The 23,509-nt window shown below is 40.1% G+C and overlaps 2 protein-coding genes and 1 long non-coding RNA gene across 10 annotated transcripts in view; 1 reads left to right on the forward strand and 2 right to left on the reverse strand.

Moving 5' to 3' along the window:
- Positions 1 to 23,509, reverse strand: part of LOC147911321 (uncharacterized) — a 207,098-nt gene that overhangs the window by 113,551 nt on the left and 70,038 nt on the right. The window lies entirely within an intron of this gene.
- LOC147911328 (uncharacterized) overlaps positions 1 to 23,509 on the reverse strand; it is a 31,228-nt gene that overhangs the window by 908 nt on the left and 6,811 nt on the right. The window lies entirely within an intron of this gene.
- On the forward strand, positions 6,406 to 13,534 carry LOC147911329 (uncharacterized). Its single transcript, XM_087428003.1, is given in 4 exon segments — positions 6,406 to 6,828; positions 12,565 to 12,949; positions 12,952 to 13,090; positions 13,092 to 13,534. Coding segments are annotated over 4 exon segments (1,194 nt in total). The 3' UTR covers positions 13,339 to 13,534.

A 23,509-nucleotide genomic window follows, 5' to 3' on the forward strand; every position in this document is an offset into this window, starting at 1 on the left:
ACAAATGCACGCTTAGAGCAATGGGATGGAAGATGATACTCCAAGCTAATGGCAAACAAAAGAAAGCAGGTGTTGCCATACTTATGTCAGACAATGTAGATTTCAAGATAAAGAACACAAAGAGAGACAAAGAGGAGCGATCTGTAATGATAACAGGGACACTCCACCAAGAGGAAATAACACTTATAAGTATATATGCACCTAACACAGGAGCACCAAAGGAGCTAAGGCAATTATTATTTGACCTAAAAGAAGATATTAACAGCAACACAATAATAGTGGGGGACCTTAACACCCCTCTTTCATCAATGGATAGATCAAACAGACAGAATGTCAGCAAGGAGATAATGGAACTAAATGAAAAACCAGACCAGATGGACTTAACAGATATATACAGAACACTCCATCAAAAATCAGCAGAATACACATTCTTCTCAAGTGCACATGGAACATTCTCAAAGATAGACCATATGTTGGGAAACAAGACAAGCCTTAATAAATTTAAGAAGATTGAAATCACAGAAAGCATCTTTTCTGACCATTATGCTATGAAACTAGAAATTAACTACGAGAAAAATCTAGGAAGTGACAAACACGTGGAGACTAAAGAACATGCTACTGAACAACCAATGGATCATTGAAGAAGCTACAGAAGAAATCAAAAAATATCTGAGGACAAATTAAAATGAAAGTACACCATACCAACTCATATGGGATGCAACAAAAGTGGTCTTAAGAGGGAAATTCATAGCAATACAGGCCCACCTTAACAAACATCAAAAATCGCAAATAAGCAATCTTAAACTACACCTAACAGAACTAGAAAAAGAAGAACAAACAAGGCCCAAAGTCAACAGAATGAGGGAAATAATAAAAATTAGAGCAGAAATAAAGGAAATTGAAAAAACAACAACAAACAAATGGTAGAAAGGATCAACAAAACTAAGATCTGGTTCTTTGAGAATATTAACAAAACTGACAACTCTTAGCCAGACTCACTAAAAAAAAAACCAAAAAACAAAACAGAGAGGCTCAAATAAATAAAATCAGAAATGAAAGAGGAGAAATTACAACAGATACCACAGAAATACAAAGGATCATAAGAGAATACTATGAAAAACTATATGCCAACACATTGGACAATCTAGAAGAAATGGATAAATTCTTAGACTCATACAACCTCCCAAAACTGAATCAAGAAGAAATAGAAAATCTGAATAGACCAATCACAAGTAAAGAGATTGGCACAGTAATCAAAAACCTCCCAAAAAATAAAGTCCAGGACCAGATGGCTTCTCTGGAGAATTCTATCAGACATTCAAAGAAGATTTAGTACCTATCCTTCTCAAACTGTTCCAAAAAACTGAAGAAGACGGAAGACTTCCTAACCCATTTTATGAGGCCAACACCACCCTGATCCCAAAGCCAGACCAGGACAACACAAAGTGGGAAAACTATAGGCCAATATTGGTGCTGAACATAGATGCAAAAATCCTCAACAAAATATTGGCAAACCGAATACAGCAATACTTAAAAAGGATCATACACCATAATCAAATGGGATTTATATCAGGGATACGGGGATGGTTCAACATCCACAAATCAGTCAATGTGATACCCCACAATAAGGAAATGAGGAATAAAAACCACCTGATCATCTCAATAGATGCTGGGAAAGCATTTGACAAGATCCAATATCCATTTATTATAAATAAATTTTAAAAACCTCTCAATAAAATGGGTATAGAAGGAAAGTACCTCAATATAATAAAGTCGATATATGACAAACCCACAGCCAACATCATACTCAATGGGGAAAAACTGAAAGCCATCCCTCTGAATTCAGGAACAAGACAAGGGTGTCCACTCTCGCCACTCCTATTCAACAGAGTACTGGAGGTTTTGGCCAGAGCAGTTAGGCAAGAAAAAATATAAAAGAAATCCAAACTGGCAAGGAAGAAGTGAAATTCTGGCTGTTAGAAGATGACATGATTTTATATATAGAAAACCCTAAAGAATCTATCAGAAAACTATTAGAAATAATCAACTACAGCAAAGTTGCAGGGTATGAAATCAATGTACAAAAATCAGATGCATTTCTACTCTAATAACGAACTAACAGAAAGAGAACTCAAGAATATAATCCCACTTATAATCTCATAAAAAAGAATAAAATATCTAGGAATAAAAACACTTTGGGTATTCTTGATCCTCTTCATTTCCATATAAATTTTATTATCAGATTATCAATTTCCACCTATCATCTGCCAAGATTGTGATTGCGATTATTTGGAATTTATAGATCAATGGAAGAGAATTGATGCCTTTAAATAAGTGATTCCAATAATGCATGAAGTTGGTTATCTCTCCATTTATTTATATTTTCTTTAATTTCTCAGTAATATTTTGTACTTTTATTTGGACAAGGCCTCGCACATCTCTCATTAGATTTAATTCTTTTTCATAGTATTAAATGTTTTTGATCCAGATCTTGTCATTGTATGACACGTCTCTAATTCTCTTTTTTCTGTAAATTCCATTTGTTTTTCTTTCTGCTTCAATTTTGGATTTTTTTTATTTCCTGAATTTTTTGGCCTCTCATCTAATATTAAATCTATCTATTTGTAATTTTGTATATTGTATTTTTCTACTTCTAGTATGCCATGTAAGCCTTTTTATAGATCCCAATTCCCTGGTGGAATTCTCCATCTTCCCCATTTTCTCCATTTCTTATACATATTAATCATAGTTATTTAAAACTCCTTGTCAGGTAACTCCAACATCTCATCTGTGGCTGTTTCTATTACCATTTTTTCTCTTCATTCAATTATGTAGTTTTGCATTTGGCATATCTCGCCATGCTTTGTTGAATGTTGTCATGTGCTATAAAATATTGTAGGAGCCCAGATGATAGTATCGAATCATAGAGAGTTAACCCTTTCTTACACACAGGTGAGAGAGTTGTGACTCATCACTCTAATCTGACTGGGGACTGTGCTGGCTTGTGGACTGTACCCTTCAACCTCTGCCTCTAGTTCCACCTTGAGTCTATGGGATTTTAACCTAAAATCCTGGTGCAGATCAAGATGGCATCATAGGACATTCATGACTTCTGTTACCCTCACAAGAAGACCAACTAGCAACTGTCCATAGACAAGACACCCTTGAGAAAATCCCAGAGCCTGAGAGTGAGGCTGCAGCACCCCTCTGGACTACAGAGAAGGACCCCATTAGAAGGATAAGAGGAGCGGATACACTCTGATTAAATCATCCTTCCCCCAGGCTGACATAGTGCCACACTGAGAGGACCCCCTGAGCCTAAGTTCCTCTAGTGGGAAAAAGAGAGTCCAAGGTGGACATCCAGCACCATCCCCCCCACCACCAGTATTGCAGAACCCTTCCTGGGAGGCACACTTGGTTTTCACCTCACAGGGATCACTGGGGAATCTGCAGGTCTTGAGCACTGGGGATCAGATAGAAACAGAGAAGGTAGCGGGGCTGACAGCAACCAACGTTTGGGGCTTGGCAGACCACATTCCTCCTTACAGCAGCACCCAAGCAGAGATCCCAGCCAGCACCTCTGCCCATCTACACAGCTGAGTAGGTGGCCCCGTCTGGTCAGGGAGCTCTGTGCTCAGTTCTACCTCATTCAGGTCTCAGCCAATGAGCTGCACTGGCCATGGAGCCTGTTCTACAGCCCTGCCCAGGCAGGGAAGCAAAGTGGAAGCCCCACCCAACTGCTGAGCATAGCTTCCAGTTCTGCCAGCCCAGGAAGCCTGGCCAGAGATCCCAAGCAGCTGTGTAGCCCATCCAGCCATCTTGCTGCACTTGCACTCATAACTCAATAGTAAAAAAAAAAAAAAAAACAATTAAAACATGAGCAGAGGATCTGAATAGACATTTTTCCAAAGAAGATCTAGAGGTGGCCAACATCGCTAATCATCAGGGAAATGCAAATCAAATCAACAATGAGATACCATATCACACCTGTTAGAATGGCTATTATCAAAATCTCCAGATAGGCATCAACGAGCATGTGGAGAAAAGGGAAACCTTGTGCACTTTTGGTGAGAATATAAATTGGTGCAGCCACTCTGGAAAACAGTATGGAGGTTCCTCAGGAAATTAGAAATAGAACTGTAACATGATCCAGCAATTCCACTTCTGGGTATATATCTAAAGGAAATGAAATCAGGATCTTGAATATCTACACTTGGATATCTACAGTTGAATATCTTGGATATATACACTCCCGTGTTCATTGCAGCATTATTTACAATTGCCAAGATGTAGAAACAACCTAACGGATGAATGGATAAAGAAGATATGGTATGTATATATATACAATGGAATACTATTCAGTCATGAGAAAGAAGGAAATCCTGTCATTTGCAACAGTACGGATGGACCTTGAGGAAATTATGCTAAGTGAAATAAGTCAAACAGAAAAAGACAAATACTGTATGATCTCACTTATATGTGGAATCTAAAAAAGCCAAACTCATAGAAACAGAGTAAGATGGTAGTTGCCAAGAGCTGGGAGGTGGGGGAAATGAGGAGATATTAGTCAAAGGGTACAAACTTCTGGTTATAAAATGAATAAGGTCTGGGTTTCCAATGTACAGCATGATGACTATATTATATATAGTTGAAAGTTGCTAAGATGGTAAATCTTAAATATTCTCACCACACACACACACAAAAATGGTAATCATGTGAGGTGATGGAGATATTAACTAATTCTATTGAGGTAATCATTTCACAATATATACATGTGTCAAATATCATGTTGTACACCTTAAACCTACCATTGATATATGTCAATCGTATCGCAATATAAAGCTGAAATAATAAATAAATAACTAGACAGATAGGGAAAAAACCCTCCTGGGATATTTCTCTTCTTTACTACAGAGGTTTATTTAATCAGCTGTGGAATATAATTTAACCCTGAGACTACAGTTACTGCAGAACTTATTTTGCATACATGTTATGGTGAATTGCATTTATTCACTACATGTCTGTTATAAGAAATTGTACTCATTAGAATATGTCTGGGTAGGAGATTGGACATATGTATCTAAAATGTGTGTGCCTACCAGCACTGTTAATGACCTCACTAACTTTATTCCATGATTCCATTTCTATACAAATGCATAAACCAAATTTTTAGTCAGAAACCTTTAAGGCTTTTTGTCTTGGATTTCTTTTTATAGGTTTATTTCAGAAAAATAAATTGGTAATTCTAGAAGAACAAAAAATATGTCATAACCAGGGGCTGACCCAGTGGCGCAAGCGGTTAAGTGCGCGCGCTCCACTGTGGCGGCCCGGGGTTCGCCGGTTCGGATCCCGGGCGGGCACCAATGCACTGCTTGTCAAGCCATGCTGTGGCGGCATCCTATATAAAGTAGAGGAAGATGGGCATGGATGTTAGCCCTGGGCCAGTCTTCCTCAGCAAAAAAAAAAAAAAAGAAAAGAAAAAGAGGAGGATTGGCAGATGTTAGCTCAGGGCCGATCTTCTCACACACACACAAAAAAATGTCACAACCATTGGGAACAGTAGAGAAAAAAGTTATGCACATCTGTGTCATTGATGACATCACTGAGCCACAGGAGGAGCCAACACAGACCCACCATATGCTGAAGATCCTTTGACTGGGTTTGGTCTTAACTGCAGCTGAAAACATTCTCCCTAAGTCAGGAATGGAGATGCTTCATCAGTTGTGTCTGAGTATTGTATCACAGGCGATCTGTACACACAGTGACAGCAAAAGTGACTTTTTTTTTTTTTTGGTGAGGAAGATTGTCGCTGAGCTAACACCTGTGCCCATCTTCTATTTTGTATGTGGGATGCCACCACAGCATGGCTTGATGAGCGGTGTGTAGGTCTGCGCCCGGGGTCCAAACCCATGAACCCCAGGCTGCTGAAGTGGAGCACATGAACTTAACCACTATGCCACTGGGCTGGCCCCTGACCATTTTCTTAATCATGGCCAAAATGAAGAATTTGTGAAACTGAAACAATGAGTCTTTACTATTTCCCCAGATGCAGAGCACTGTATCTGATGACCAGCTCATGAGTATCCAAACAGTGAGAGAAATGACTGTCTCCCCAAGGTTGTGACCTTCCTGGCCTTTGAGGATTACTTAGAATGGCTCTGATCTGCACAGCTCTGTGCTTCTCTGCTATGTGCTTCACAGCTCTGTGCTCTCAGCTCTGTCCTTCTCACCTCCCTCCTCTTGTGCTTCCTCTGCTCCTTACTTTTCATTGGCTATCCCAACACAGCCACCTCCATCCTCCAACAAATCACATGTGGAGCTGTGTTCACTGTGGCTGCTTCTACTGTTTTGGCCAAAACCATTACCATGATTCTGGCACTCAAGGCTATGAAACCAGGAGGAACAATGAGGTGGTTACTGGTATCAGGGGCTTCTAACTCTGTTATTCCCATCGGCTCCCTGACTCAACTGATTATCTGTGGAAACTGGTTGGGAACCTCTCCTCCCATCATTGACACAGACGCACACTCTGAAAACGGCCACATCATCATCGTGTGCAACAAGGGCTTGGTCACTGCCTTCTACTCTGTCCTGGGATACCTGTGTTCCTTGGCCCTGGGCAGCTTCACTGTGGCTTTCCTGGCCTGGAACCTGCCTGACACCTTTAATGAAGCCAAGTTCCTGACGTTCAGCATGCTGGTGTTCTGCAGTGTCTGGGTCACCTTCCTGCCCGTCTACCACAGCACCAAGGGCAAGGTCATGGTGGCCGTGGAGGTCTTCTCCATCTTGGCCTCCAGTGAGGGGCTATTAGGCATCTTTGTCCCCAAAGTGCTACATTATTCTAATGAGACCCAATAAGAAGGTCTTTGAAAGGTTTAAGGAGCAGAATAAGTTTCAGGGGCAACAGGCATTCTGAGGTTTTATCTCATAAATCTCTATCCCATTTTTAGGTCTTTAACCAATAAACCACTCTGGTTTTTCATTCAGATATTATAAAACAATTGAAATTGCTTTATCTGTTTATCAAAGCGTCCTCTATTCTATTTTTTCTTTCTTTCTTTCTTTTTTTTTTTTGGTGAGGAAGATTGGCCCTGAGCTAACATCTGTTGCCAATCCTCCTTTATTTTTTGTTTGAGGAAGAAAGACTGGCCTTGAGCTAACATCTACACCAATGTTTCTCTATTTTTTATATGTGGAACATCCCCACAGCATAGCTGAATGAGCGGTATGCAGGTCCATGCCCGGGATCTGAACCTGCGGCTGCAGACCCCGGGCCACAGAAGTGGAGCACGCGAAATTAACCACTCACCACCAGGCCGGCCCCTCTCCTCTATTTTTAAGAGTTCCTCTATTTTTACAACTCCCTTCAGCCATCAAGCCTCACAAATAGGATTGGATTAATGGCTATCCTCAAAGATTTTGCTGTTGACTCTAGCTATTTCTTCCATTTTTATGTATACAGTAAGCACATTCTGTATTTCTTCTTCCACCTCTCTAACCTCAAAAATTCATTTCGTAACTTAGAAATTTTCAGGCCATCCTCCCTTGTACCCTCTCTGTTTTGTTTCATCAACTGATAGTTACTACAAAGATTCATAGTTGGGTAGAATATCTAGGTTATGCATATTTCCTTTTGTTTTCTTCTGACTTCTTCAGAGTTTTACATTTTAGCTTTCAAATATATTTGGAATTTTTTCCCAAATCAAAAGTTACTTAATTTTTTAACGTAGACAATATTTTCCTCAAACTATTTATTAAAACATCATTTTCCAACTTATACAAAATGCTAACATTATCACAGACTAAGTCCATACACACAATGAATTGTTTCTGGACCCTCTATATGCCTCCTTCAATTTGTCATTTTTGTTGGATTTTTTTCTCCAATAACAAACGTTAGAGAATGCGTTGGTATGTCACTTTTTCCATATTCCCTCTTGTGCTTCATTTGTCTAAAAAGTTCTTATTTCTCCTTGTAAAATTTCTAATTCATGTGAATTTGAGACCCATTTTCATTTTGTAAAAATTATATTATGCTTGTAACTTTATTATGTTGAATCAAATACTGTGAGTGGAAATGACCTCTCTACAACAGTAGATATTGATAAATACACTATTTCTCTACTTAATCAAGGATTTTATTTCCTTTCATAATGCTTTATCACTTTTATTTCATTTCCTCGATTGTATTTATTTTCAAAGTTATTGATTTTGGTTCCTATTTTTATTATTCCCTTACTTCTGCTTGCTTTGGGTTTACATTGCACTTCTTTGTCTAATTTCTTGAGATTGGAGCTTTGATTATTGGTTTAAGGACTTTCCTGTTTTCTAATGTAAGCATTTAGTGTTATAAATTTCCATCTTGTCATCGCTTTAGCTGCATCTCACAAATTTTGATGTATTTTCATTTTCATTCAGTTCTACTTATTTTTATTTCCTTGGAGAGTTCCTCTCTGAAGCATGCTTATTTATAAATGTGTTCATTTCCAATCATTTGGAGCTTTTCCAAACAAAATTGATTTGGGATATGGTCAGAGAACATACTTCGTATGATTTCAACTATTTTAAATTTGTTGAAGCTTGTTTTATGACCCATCTTGGTGAAAGTTCTATGGGTGCTTGATTAGAATGTGCATTCTGGTGATGTTGGGTGGAGGATCCTATAAACGTCAACTGAGTGGTTTGTATGTGTCAACTGGATACTGTTGTTCGGTGGCATTGTTCAGTTCTTCTCTATTCTTGCTTTCTGTCTAGCAGTACTATCAATTGCTAAGGGAGGTGTTGAGAGGGCCGTGGAAGTCCCTAACTGTAACTTTGGATTTCTTTCTTTCAGTTATCAGTTCTTAATTCATGTATATTGATGCTCTAATTACTATCTTCTTGGTAGATTCACTTTTTTATCATTATGCAACGTCCTTCTTTGTCACTAGTAATTTTCTTTGGGCTGATATGCACCTTATGATATTAGTGTAGACACTTGGCTTTTTTTATTAATGTTTGCACAGTATAACTTTCCATCCTTTTACTTTCAACCTACCCAAGTCGATATATTTGAACTGAGCTTCTTGTAGACAGCATATAGTTTGGGTCATGGTCTTTTACCTACTTTACTAAACTCTGCCTTTTTTTTTTTTTTTGTGAGGAAGATCAGCCGTGAGCTAACATCTGCCAATCCTCCTCTTTTTGCTGAGGAAGACTAGACCTGGGCTAACATTCATGCCCATCTTCCTCTACTTTATATGGGACACCGCCACAGCATGGTTTAACAAGTGGTGTGTCAGTGAGCACCCGGGATCCGAAGCCCGGCACTTAATCCCTTGTGCCACCCGCTGGCCTTTAAACTCTGCCTTTTAATTGGTGTATCTAGATCATTTACATTTAAAGTAACTGTTAATATGTTAAGGTTTAAGTCTGCTACTTTTATTACTTGTTTTTATTCCATTTCTCATTTCTTGCTTTCTTGTATTTATTGACTTCCTCCCACAGCCCTCCCCTTAGAATCGCTAAGTCCCAGTCCACCCCACACCACACCCTAGCCTTATCCCTCCCACGCATTCGCCCACCAAACCTGGTACCCGTTCACAGCCCCGCCCCTGGAACTTGTCTCCGCTGACAGCGGCTCTGACCATCCGAACTTGCGAACCCTGGGCCACCGAAATGGAGCACGCGCACTTAACTGCTACACCACCGGGCAAGGCCCAATAATTTCTATCTTTTTATGGTCTCTATTTGGTAAGAGTTCCATTTCCTTTAGTTCTTTGCACATGGTTTCCTTTATCTCTTTGAGCATACTTAAAATAGTTGATTTGAAGTCTTTGTCTGGAAAGTCCCTTCTTTGGGGACAATTTCTGTTAATTTCCTTTTCCTGTAATGGGCCAAGCACTTTTGTTTCTTTGCATGACTCATTTTTTTTGTTGTTGAAAACTGGACGTTTGGCTATAGTCTGGCAATTCTGTAAATCAGATTTCCCCCCATCCCTAAGTTTTGTTGTTGCTTGTTGTAGTTGGTGTTGTTTGTTTGGTGACATTTCTGAACTAATTTTGCAATGTCTGTATTAGTCACGTGTGGCCACTGAAGTCTCTGTTTTGTTAGCTTAATGGCCAGCTAGTGATTTGTCAGAGATTTCCTTAAATACCTAGAACCCAAAAACTCACAGTCTTTGCAGATGGTCTCTGTGTATATTTTGGAGCGTGCTTTCAAAACTCAATCGGGCGATTGCCAACTCTGTCTTAGCCTTCACTTCCTGCTTGTGCAGAGCAGGAAGGTCAATCAAAGGTGAGGGCTTAGTGCCTTCTCAGGTCATTTTGGAGCATGCACCCAGCCCTGGGTATGTGCGTGGTCTTACGTATACCTAGGAATATGTGGGAGCTTTTCGAAGCCTTTTTTGTCCAAAACATCTTATTCCCTGCTTTCCTCTTAGACTTTTTGGTTAGTCTTTTGTTTGGTTTAATGGTTTTCCCTTGCCCCAGGCAGCAGTGGCTAATACATTTAAATGTGTTTGGCACATGCCCCAGCCCTCCACCCTTCATAGCCACCTCAGCACTGAGAGAGTTTGGAGTTAGACAAAATAAAAGCAAGCCCTTTGAGCCAGTCATTCAGGGAGCCACCACACAGGTCAAAACAAGCAACCACAGCTCTTTGAGAAGAAAATCCGTTCTGCTCCCTCCAGTAGTAGGAACACAGGCTGCTGTCTTCAAGGTGACTGCCATGGTGGGGAACAGGTGATGGGCCAGGGTCAGTTAAAGTGTCACAGAGCTCTCTTACCAAATTCACTTCTTTGTTTTGATTAAGCATTATTCTGGTTGCTGTAAACTTTTTATAACTCTCCAATGTTCTAATCAAGTTGATTCTGACAGTTTTTACCAGTTTATTTGCTGGTGTTTTGTAGAGTGTTGGACTTTGAGAGTTACCTACTCCACCATTGTCACTGACATCACTTCTCACAAGTCTTTCTTAAGCACCTTTATGTTCCTGGGTCTGTGCTAGGAATTAGGAATATGGTGGTGAATGAGGTCTGTGCTAGGAATTAGGAATTAGGGAATAAGGTCCCTACCATCCTGGAGCTTGTGGTCTAATGCCTTCCCTATCAACTGAAGATCTACTCCTTGCCCTGACTTCACGTTCTCCACGGATAAAAGCTTTGGGGCTTTTAAGTCTGTATTTGAAACTGGGCATGAACTTCTGGGACCAGTTATCCCATCACCCTGGATATTGACTGAGGATGCTTGCATTTTTTTTCTTGGTGAAAGATAGTTTTACTATATTTGTTAGAATTCAAGGATAATTGTACTGCTGCTCCTAAAGTCACACCTGCTCATCTATAGAAGTGTGGGCCTCAGTTCCATGGTGAGGCTTCTTGTCCCATGCAGAGTCCCCTACATCATATGTCTTTTCTCCATGTATAGGGAATCAAGTTGATAAACCTAGTCTGCTCTCCGAATTGGAGCAAGAAGATAAAGCGAGGACAGAGGAAAGAGGAATTCTCCCAGGCACCTGTCCAGGTGAGCACTAGGTATATATGAGTCTTTGTCAGGAACCTCTCTGGCCTGTGGCTTGACAGTTTGGAGTATTACATTAGGAAATGTCAATCAGAGACATTTGTAAAATGCCCTTTTTTTCCGACAAGAAGGCCAAAAACGTTTAGTATGAGCCTCCTCGTGGACCTCCTTTTCTTTTTCTTTAACTTTCTGTTCATTATCTCATACTTTACTTTAGCCTCAGAGGGGGGAAAAAGATCTCTCTCTTCCTTCTTAAATTTAAGTCTCATATGAGCTCTTTGTCTAGTTCCTTCTCACTTTACATTCCTGACAATTCCTTCTTTCCATCAGCATCAATCTCAATATTTCTAGAGTCTTCTTTAATACAAACCTAAAATTTTCACACTCGTGTCCCTTTCATTGTAAACCTCCTGAAAATCTCTAACCCCTTCGGGTCTACCTTCACTAATGTGTGCATTTTACCTTTTCTTTCCTTCATCAACTTAAATTTCTTTTCAATTTGTTTTGGATTTGGAGACTCTACTTAAAGTCCAAGGGTTAACTTCTAAGCAGCATGTTTTTAGAGAAGAGCAATCTAAAGGTTTAAAAATGGTAAGATTTCTGATTTTCCACAGTAGGAAAATACCATAAATTAGAAAAGCCACAAAGTTACCAAGGGATTCATTTTCCCAAGAAAAAGTTGTCCCTCTGGAGAGGTACCCTGAAACTCTTGTGAATTCGGAGAGAAGCATAAGTTATCTCCAAAATTTTTTCTTCCCTGAGTGTTCACACAAGTAAATGTTTCCATAAATGTGACTCAGATGTTGAGTGTTTCAAACATAAATTTGTCTTAAACTTATCAGAAGATGCTCTGTGAATCTGATAAGGACTTATGGCAAAGCATCCATCTTTTTTAACTTCTGAGAACTCAAACCAGCAGAAATCATATACAGGCACTCAAAGTGGCAAAAACACCAATTATAATGATGTTATACATAGCAGAATTCCTGGAAGAAAAATTCCTATGATAGCATTGAATATTAAAAATATTATAAATTATAGTTAGCATTCATTTCTTAATCAACAGGAGAGAAGTCATCTTGGAGTGAAACTCAACGAGTGTAATCAGTGTTTTAAAGTCTTCAGCACAAAATCTAATCTTATTCAGCACAAGAGAATTCATACTGAAGAAAAACCCTATGATTGCAATCAAGGTGGCAAATCCTTCAGCAGCAGTTCTTACCTCACTGTTCATAAGAGAATACATAATGGGGAGAAACCCTATGAATGCAGTGACTGTGGGAAAGCCTTCAGTAATCCCTCATCCCTTAGACTGCATATGAGAACTCACACTGGAGAAAAGCCCTATGAATGTAACCAGTGTTTTCACGTCTTCTGCACTAGATGTATCCTCAAAAGGCACAGGAGAGTTCATACTGGGGAGAATCATTACGAATGTAATCACTGTGGAAAGGCTTCATCACGCGCTCCTCCCTTACTGTCCACAACAGAATGCATACAGGGGAGAAACCTTATGAATGTCATGATTGTTGTAGAGCCTTTAGGAAGAGCTCACATCTGACACAGCATGTGAGAACTCATACTGGAGAAAAACTGTGAGTCTAATGAGTGTGGAAAATCCTTCAGCAGTAGTTTTTCTCTTACTGTGCACAAAAGAATACATTACAGAGAGAAACCCTACGAGTGCAGTGACTGTGGGAAAGCTTTAAATAATCTCTCATCTGTTAAGAAACATGTGAGAACTCACACTGGAGAAAAACCCTATGAATGCAATCATTTTGGGAAATCTTTCACCACTAACTCTTACCTTTCTGTGCATAAGAGAATTCATAATAGGTAGATATGAATATAGTAACTGTGGGAAAGCATTCATTGATCTGCCATTTCTCGGGCATCTTCGGGACTCACATTGGATGTATAAATTATTTGTTGTGTAATAAATTATCCCTAAAATTTAGTGGTTCAAAACAACAAGCATTTATTATCTCACAATTTCTGTAGGTCAAGAGTTCATTAATGGATTAGCTATGTAGTTCTAGCTCAGGATCTCTCATGAGAAGCAAGATGTCAACCAGAAATGCAGTCATCTAAAGTCTTTGGGACTGAAGGGTCCACTTCCAAGGTAGCTTACTCACATCCCTGGCAAATTAGTGCCAGTTGTTGGCAGGGGTCCTTCAGTTTCTCCTTATGTAGGTCTCTCCATGGTGCTGAGTATCGTCACAATATGGCAGCAGGTTCCCTCCAAAGGAAGTGATCCAAAAGAGCCCATGCAGAAGCCGTAAGTCTTTTATGACCTAGCCTCAGAAGGCCATATTCTCTCTTCATCTGGATTGTGTTGGTCACCCAGACTGATCCTGCCACACAGTGGGAGGGAACTACACAGGATATGAATACCAGGAGACAGAGATCACTGGGAATCCTCTTGGAGTCTGGCCTTCAGTGAAGAAAAGCCTTCAGCACACCCTCATCCTTCTAATCTGATCAATATGGAGTAGCATTCAATAACCCACATGTTAACTCACTCTGGAGAGAAGCCTTCTAAGAGCACTGTATGTGGTAAAACCTTCAACACAAACTCTGACCCTACTGTGTGCCAGAAGATGACCTACTGGGGAGAAACCTAAAGAATGCAATGGCCGGGAGTCTGGTAAGAGGCCCCCATCCTAGACCAAGGCTGGAATGTGAACTGTGGGCCCCTCCTGACCATCTCCCCACTTCCAGCACCAACGCCAGGCTCTCATTCAGGGCTCTTGATTGTGTGCAACAGAGGATTGTTAGAGTGATCGCTCACGGAGCCTCTGGGAGGACGGGGACGGGCTGGAGCCTCGCTGAGGCCGCTTCTATTAGCTGTTGTCCAAATCCATCTTCATCAGAGCGTAGGTCCCCCCACCTGGGTCAGAGTCTGCGTGGGTGCGTCTGATCCACGGAACGGTGCCCTGGCTGCAGTGGGGAGGCTGCAAATGGCCATATCTGGCATTTTCTGCTTTTAAATCGGGAAGCTGGTGTTATCTCCCCCAGGATCATAAAGTGAGGGAAGCCCTCAAACACAGGATAGGGGTTCAGTGGCTGAGAAACCAAGAAGGATGACAGATGTCTACTAGGAGGCCCTATACTTGAAGTTTTATAAGAGGAAACACTGGAGACGACGTGTGTCAGCAACCTTGGGAATTTCGGCTCTAATTGTTTATGTTAAAGTTGATGCACCTGGAAAGCATGCGTTGGACTTGGCAGTCTTCAGCGAGGTGGACACGACCCATCACCACCTCTGCCTTTTAGGGCCCTTGCTAAGGGCTCCACCACTGTTTACACTGAGAAGACCTGGTGCCTAAGCAGAGCGGAGCTGACTGGATGGCAGTGAATAGGAAGGGTGATGGGAGACATTGACGTTGGGCCACTGAAGCTGAGAGTTGGACCAGCAAATGGTGGTCCAGAGCAACCCAAATATCCATCATCTGATGAATGTATAAACACAGTGTGATCCGTATTTCTGTACGTTGTATGTTCTTCAGCCAAAAACATATGAAGGACACGTGCTACACCATGGATGCACCTTTAAGACCTTCTGCTAAGTGAAAGCGTCTAGTCAAAGAAGACCACTTATTATATGATTCCTTTTCCATGAAATGTCAAATATGGGCAAATCTGTACAGACAAGAAGTCAATTTGTGGTTATTTAAGGTTGGAGGCGGGAGTAGGAAGTGCAACGGTAATACTAAATTATTTCTATTTGGTTCTTTTTACAATTTTTTTCTCCTTATTGATATTCTCTCTGAATTGAGACATCATTCTCTTTATTTTCCTTGGTTCTTTGTCCCTACTTTCCATTAGCCCTTTGAGCATATATTAGAGAGTTATTCTGAAGTCCTTGTCTCATGAGTCCAACGCTTGGGCTTCCTCAGGAAAAATTTCTGTCAATTTCCACTCTATTTCATCTGAACCAGCTATACTTTCCTGTAGCTTCATATCGTTTGTAATTTTGTAGTGGTAACTGGACATTTTGCATATTACAATGTGGTTGTTGTGAGAATCAGATTCTCCTCACTCTCCAGATTTTGCTGTTGTGGCTTTTTATGAGCTGCAGTCATCCTTTTGTTTAGTGACTTTTCAAACTATTTTTGCAAAGACTATGTTTTTTGATGTATGTGGTCACTGAAATCTGTTTTCAGTTATCTTAACAATCAGCAAGTGACCTGACAGAGACAGAGATTTCTTTAAATGCAAGGATCCAAAAGAACACATTTTGGGCCGGCCCCGTGGCTTAGGGGTTAAGTGCGCGTGCTCCACTGCTGGCGGCCCGGGTTCGGATTCCGGGCACGCACCAATGCACAGCTTCTCTGGCCATGCTGAGGCCGTGTCCCACATACAGCAACTAGAAGGATGTGCAACTATGACATACAACTATCTACTGGGGCTTTGGGGGAGAAATAAATAAATAAATAAATAAATAAATAAATAAAAGAACACATTTTAAAAAAAGATAAAATTAAAATCTCCAGCCTTTGCAGCAGGTACCCCTGCATTTCTTCCTTAGACTTCACCCCCTACCTGCATGGAGCCCACAAATCTGCCAGAGGTGCAATCCCAGGTCTTCTCAGTTCTTCTCTGAGCACCCATCCAATCCTGGGCATGTACATTACACTCCAGCTTCTCTGGTAGATGCAGTGGCCTTTCTAAGCTTTCATTCCCCAAAACACTTTCTCCTCAGATGCCTCCTTTCCAGCTATTTATGTCTCTCTCCTGTCTTGGACATCATCCCTTGCGCAGGCATCTACCAGTAGCATAGACCTTTAAATGTTTCATCAGACAATGACACCACCAGGAAAGTCCCTCCAGCCTGAGGGGGAGAAATATGTCACCTTCTGCGCTGTTCCCTCAGGGGCCCGAAAGACAGATCACTACCACCCCGTCACATAATCACCCTATTTTAAGAAGCAGGTTAGTATTTGTCTCCTGGCATGAGGGAGCCATGCAAGGAATCTTTCCTCCCATCCTCACGACCTCTGCTGTACCAAAGAATGGCAGCGGGTAGGCATTAACCAAAAACACCACAATGCTTTCTTACCCAAATTCAGCCATGTTTCCTTCATTAATCACTCTTCTGGATGCTGTAAGTTTTTTATTATATTTCTGAGTTCTGAAACACATGATTCCGTCAGTATTGTCCAACTGAACGGTTGCTTCAGTGGAGAGACTTGTTCTGTGTGTACGTTAATTTGCCGTTTTTGTTAACAGAACTGGGGAAATGCTTTGATATGTCACCTTTGTCCTTTTTCTCCTTCATGTTTCTTTTGTTTGGTGGTTGCTTCTCAAAAATTATTTCATTTTGTAAATTTTCTCTTCCATATGAATTTAAGAATCACCATCATGATTTCAAAAAACATTATGATTTTTAAGTTTATTACATTGAATCAAGTACTTTTGAGGAACACAACTCCTCCATTATTGTTGGTGAAAACAACTCCTCTGATATTGTCACCATTCAGATCTGCCTGAGCCAGCTCCCAACCTCAACTTGAGAGCAGAGGAGGTAGTCGGTTGAATAACATCTCCCAGAGATTCAAGTCCACCCGGAACCTCAGAATGTGACCTTATTCCGAAACAGGTCTTTGCAGATGTGATTAAAGATCCGCAGATGAACTCATCCTGGATTTAGGGTGGGCCCTCAATTCAATGACTGGTGTCCTTATAAGAGGAGAGGACCCAGAGACATGGAGGGAAGAAGATCACGTGAAAGACGTAGGCAGAGATTGGAGATCTGCTGCCACAAGACAGGGAAGCAGGTACCACCAGGAGCTGGAAGAGGTGAGGGAGGATTCTCTGCTGTTGATAAACCCTGAAGCAATTGTAGGGCTCCCCTTTGTTCTCATTCAAACCATCAAAACCTAATAGTACCTTGTCTTAAAAATTCTGATTATCACCTGGCTTACATCATTTAAATTTGGGTTTAGTCACATTGAATCTGAGGTCAAATAGTAAATTCAAAAGCTTCTCTAGTAAGCAGAGAATCAGATGAGAAATAAAGACTATATATAGATACAATTCAAAGTCACTAATAGTTTCATAAAACACATGCAATTTGTTATAATATTAATGACATGATAAAATCTCTAATTCTATCATTTATAATTACAAGTAGGCACATGGCTATTTAAATGTTCATTTTAATTAACTGAAATTATATAAAATTAAAATTTCAGTTCCTCAGTCACCTTTGCTTTATTTCAAGTACTCAGTAGCCACATGTGACAGTGCAGATATAAAACTCTTCTATCACTGCAGAAAGTTCGATTGGACAGAGATAAGCTACTGCACACTAAGTCAATCCTTTGGTATAAAATACATGCTAACACTGGAATAAAGAGAAGATTTTGTACATTTTTAGTACTCATGTACAGCTAATTGTAATTCTTATTTTCTTATAAAATTTCCTTTCAGATCAAACTTCTCCCTTTTATTAATGTAATTCAGGATTTAGTCATTTACAACTGGGAATACTGTAGTAGTTGCATCAAATGGCAGTAATCATATTATAATCTACCTCAAGCACTAAAACAAGAATAGTCTTCTCTGAGGGAATTTAGACTGTAACTTCACTCTTCTCCAATGGGCCCACTCGTTTACATAAACTTGTCAGCATAGTATTTATTGCCTTCTAACATCATTTTTCCTGGGTAGAAAAATTACTCTTGACTTATTGTCTAACCCTGTCAAAGTATCTCGCCATCATAAAAGTCACATTACCAGGACTTTAACATACATAAAATTTAAGATTATCAGTATTTTGAATGATCTCAAAAAAGAAAAATTCATTCTGGGGGCCAGCCCCGTGGCACAGCAGTTAAGTGAGCATGCTCCGCTGCTGGTGGCCCGGGTTTGGATCCCGGGCGCACACCGACACACTGTTTATCAGGCCATGCTGTGGTGGCGTCCCACATAAAGTAGAGAAAGATCGGCATGGATGTTGGCTCAGGGCCAGTCTTCCTCAGCAAAAAGAGGAAGACTGGCATGGATGTTAGCTCAGGGCTGATCTTTCTCACCAAAAAAAAAAAAATTGATTCTGATATTGAGCTTGATGTAGAAATCAACCATTTGTCTTATGATCAAACTTCTCTGTCTCCTACCTTTGAAGTGGTGCAGACTGTATCTCTCTGTATTTACCATATCCACCTGATGCTACAAATATTTAAGGCTAAGGTCTCTTTCTTGATTATAAGCTTCAGAGAAGAATCTCAAATTCTAGTATTTCACAGTATCTACCACACAGTACTTGCTCAATCATCTAAATTAAATAAGTATCTGAGGACACAGAACTGTAGTTCTGAAAGCAGCAACAAGAGAGATGTGAAATAGCTAACAGAAGCTTTTCATTAAGAAAAGAGCCCCCTACTATCTTTGTGCCTTATGCCTCAGCTCTGAGAGATACTGTAGACATTAGATCCCAAAAGCCAGTAGCGCGTAATTACCCAGAACTTTTCACGTCTGTGTATCTTAATCCCAAAGATAACTTAGATCTCACTTAATCTATCCACACCAAGGAAACTTTTGAATGCAGTTTAACATTTACTTAAAGCTGACTTTTGACTAAGCAGTCACCTCATATCACAGGGACAGATAATATACTCTTAATTATGAAAAGCAATTTTCTCAGTCATTCATACATAAGAACTTGATTCTGGTACAAGAGATTCCTAGAGTACCTCCTTAAAATCTGTGGTTCTGACCAGTCCATTCACATGGACTGTATTACACTCCCAGGGGTATCCCTCAATACAGGTAGCATTTATTCAGCTACGCTTCCTTTTTTCTCCTTCCTCCACCTGGGACTAAACCACACAAAAACTTCAGCAGAACACTGAATAAACCTCAGGGTAAAGAACTGCAAAGCTAGGATGTCCAACACATTCTCTTTATTAGGGAACTTGCACATCTTTGTTGGGGACTATGACCTCTGTAAAAAACCTTCCTCTCCATCATGCCTCTGGATACCATTTGTTCTTCCTTCTTTCCAAACTACATCATTTCTCATCATTATCAAGAGGACAAAACTTACAGAGCTCTGTGAAAACCTGCCATACAGCCCACTACTTTAGTCCAATAATTTGCCCAATTCTATTTTCTTTCAACTCACTTGTATACCTATATGCCCCATGAATTTAAATATACTCACTTCCTTGACTGTGCATTTAAACCTGGCTATTCCATTATCACCTCTAGATCATAATATCTTTCTCCAAGTTAATTTATAATTTTAAAACATGGCAAGATACTGAATGACTCCAGGTGAATAGCTTCATATATATGCATATGAATTTAATATGCATACAAATCTCCTGGGAATATTGTTAAAATGAAAATTTTGATTCCATAAATCTGGGACACACAGGGGAACTTTTAGATGAAGGAATCATTCTGACAGTACTGTGGCGGAGAACAAATGATTCTATGCATTTGTCAAAGCCCACAAAACTGTGTAGCACAGAGTGTATGTAATACGTGCAAGTTTAAAAAAAATCAACCCATGTGACTGAGTATCCCAGGATGGAATGCAAACTGTGACAAATGAATCTAACATTATTATAAATTTATGATATCACCATACTGAAGGGGGTTGGGGGGCAGAAGCTAACTTGAGTAACTTTGGAAAACGGGTGTTTTGACTAGAAACTGTAAGGCTAAATATAATAGGAACTGTACATCGTACGTAAACACTGTATTCTAGTTGGTAAATTTGTTTCTTCTGTGAGAATAGCCTAGAAATTCTGCAACTGGTTTACCCATATGCTGAGGGTGAAAAGTATGGATGGTAGGTAGAGAATGGTGGGAACCAGGTTTCTCTGTTGGAGATAGAAATTATAAAGGAGCAAGAAAGGAAGGTTAGGATGAATCCTGTAGTTCAGGATTATAGCTGGAGACATCAGTACAAACTCAAGTTTACCTTAATATGTATACAGATGGACAGATACAGAAAGAACTATAGATATGCCGATATACGTGGTTTACTATATATACATATGTTACTAGCTCTGTCTGCTTTGTCTGCTGAGAGGGCCTAGAAGTAGTGACACCTGAGAAGCAATGAGCATACCCAGCACCCAAATCTGCTTTCTAATACCCTTTTCTCCAATAAAAGGAACCAGAGCTCTTTGGAGAAATGAGTGACTCTAGGGCAAAAGAATGGGAATGTGTAAAAAGGACACAGAAGCCAACTCGAAAGAAAGCTCACAATGGGCAAGGCTAGAACAATTTGAGCAACAAAATAAATTTATTGGATTATAGCCCAAAGTATAAAATGCATATACATAAGTCCATGCTTATATAAATGAATGAGTGACTAAACGGGGGAGAAATGACTTCTCTACAGAAGAATTCCATTATAATATATGTAGATACTCTCTCCCAGCAGGAGATGGAACTTAATTCCCACTCCCTCCACCCCCTTGAGAGTGAGCCAGACACAGTCACTTGCTTCCAAAGAATACAGCATGGAAAGGGAAAAACAAACAGTAACTTTACAGTGGAGAAACCTGGCAAATACCACCTTGGCCAAGTGATGGACGTTATCATCAACAGTAATGTCACGTGGATATTATGCTCCCCATACGATGTGACTGGAAGAACACTTCATCTCTGTGATATTCGTGCTAAAAACTGATAACCCTAGTTTATCCTAACAAAAATATCAGACTAATCCAAACTGGGGGACATTCTACAGGACACCTAGCCAGTACTTCTGATGACTGTTAAGGAAATCAAACAAAGGCTAAGAAACTCTCACAGAACAGAGGACACTGGAGAGAGCTGACAATTAAACATAACATGGTACCCTGGGTTGAATCCTGGAATAGAAAGAGAGCATTAATGGAAAAGTCAATGAAATCCAAGTGAAGTTTGAAATTTATTTTTTTTTTGGTGAGAAAGATTAGCCCTGAGCTAACATCTGCTGCCAATCCTCCTCTTTTTGCTGAGGAAGACTGGCCCTGGGCTAACATCTGTGCCCATCTTCCTCCATTTTCTGTGGGACACTTGCCACAGCACGGCTTGATAAGTGGTGCATATGTCTGCGCCCAGGATCCGAACCTGCGAACCCTGGGCCGTGGAAGGACAGCATGTGAACTTAACCACTACACCACCAGGCTGGCCCCAATAGCTTTTTTTTTTTTTTTTAATGGTTATAAATCTGGTTTCTCCTTCTAGAGAATGGGACTCATAATACTGTGAACATCACAGGAGTTTTGTGAGGATGAACTGTGATAAATTCACATAATGCACCATGTACTGTGCACCATGCCTGGCTCAGTCAGAGTTAAGAGCTCAATGATTATTGGTTGCATTATTGTTTCTAGAGCAATGAAATGTACCCAGCCTCTTGATGGCAGGGCCTATGACACCGTTCTTTGGGAGTTCCCAGAAAATAAAAACGATGTATAACAACATCAGTAACAAAAAAAGCGGCAAGGTGCTGAATGAACCGCTTCATATATATGCGTATGAATTTAATATGAATACGAATTACTGGAGAATCTTGTTAAAATGAAGATTCTGATTCAGAAGGTCTGGGGTAGGGGCCAAGGTTTTACATTTTGAACAAGCTCCCAAGTGACGCCAATGCTGCTGGTCCAAGGACCGAAATTGGGGCTGCAACTTTTCTATTTCTGCATGTTTTTAAATTTTCCTTAAAAAATACAAAAAAGTTTTCTCCATCTATTCTTTATCTCTTCACCACAAAAAATACTCTTATTTTTAAACCCAACTATATCACGTGTAACCCACCAGTCGTCAAGATCTTAAATAAGCAACTATTTCAACAGGACAGTCTTCCCCGCTTATACGCAGTTTTGCCTTCCACAGTTTGTTACCTGCAGTCAACTGTGGTCTGAAAATATTAAATAGAAAATTCCCAACTTCGTAAGTTTTAAATTTCGTGCTGTTCTGAGTAGCATGATGAAATCTCGCTCCATCCCACCTGGGACGTGAATCATCCCTTTGTCCAGCGTATCCACGCTGCATAAGCTACCTGCCCATTAGTCACTTAGTAGCTACCTCAGTTATCAGATTGACTATCGCAGTATCACAGTGCTTGTGTTCTAACAACCATGGACATCATCTGCTTATGACATCCAACCATCAACATCATCATGGCTCAGTGATCCTCCTCATGTATTGTCAGAAGGTCAATATTAACCTAGCGCTACATCACAATGCCTAGATCATTCACCTCACTTCATCTCAACATGTAGGCATTGTATCATCTCACATCCTCACAAGAGGAAGGGTGAGTACAGTACAATAAGGTATCTTGAGAGAGAGAGACCACATTCACAGAACTATTTTTACAGTATATGGTTATAACTGTTCTATTTTATTATTGTTGTTGTTCATCTCTTACTGTGCCTAATTTATAAAATAGACTGTATCACAGGTATGAATGCACAGGAAAGAATATAGTATATACAGGGCTCTGTATTATCCGCAGTTTCAGGCATCCACTTGGGGTCTTGTAACACATCCCCCGTGGATAAGGGGAGGCTACTGTATAAAACAGGGGTAACTACAACATTAATGTTTGCCCCCACATGATCTCATACCTATGTAGATAAAAGTAATGTCTTGTAAAGTCAAGTCATATACAATTCTCTTAGCCTTATCAGTTAAAAAAGCCTAAATACTTTACAGTAACCTAGATTAACCACAATCCTAGGAAATTATGTGAAAATTTTAATTTGGTAAATTCTGTTTGGAAACAGAGTATCCTATTACTAAGGCTCCTGCTTAACGATTTATTGAGTTTTCAAAGGGTAAGAGGGCCGGCCCCGTGGCTTAGCAGTTAAGTGTGCGTGCTCCGCTGCTGGCGGCCTGGGTTTGGATCCCGGGCTGCACCGACGCACCGCTTCTCTGGCCATGCTGAGGCCGCGTCCCACATACAGCAACTAGAAGGCTGTGCAACTATGACATACAACTATCTACTGGGGCTTTGGGGGAAATAAATAAATAAATAAAAATTAAAAAAAAAA

Source organism: Ceratotherium simum, unplaced genomic scaffold, assembly GCF_057802395.1.
Source record: "Ceratotherium simum simum isolate JZ-2026a unplaced genomic scaffold, ASM5780239v1 HiC_scaffold_43, whole genome shotgun sequence".
NCBI lineage: Eukaryota > Metazoa > Chordata > Mammalia > Perissodactyla > Rhinocerotidae > Ceratotherium > Ceratotherium simum.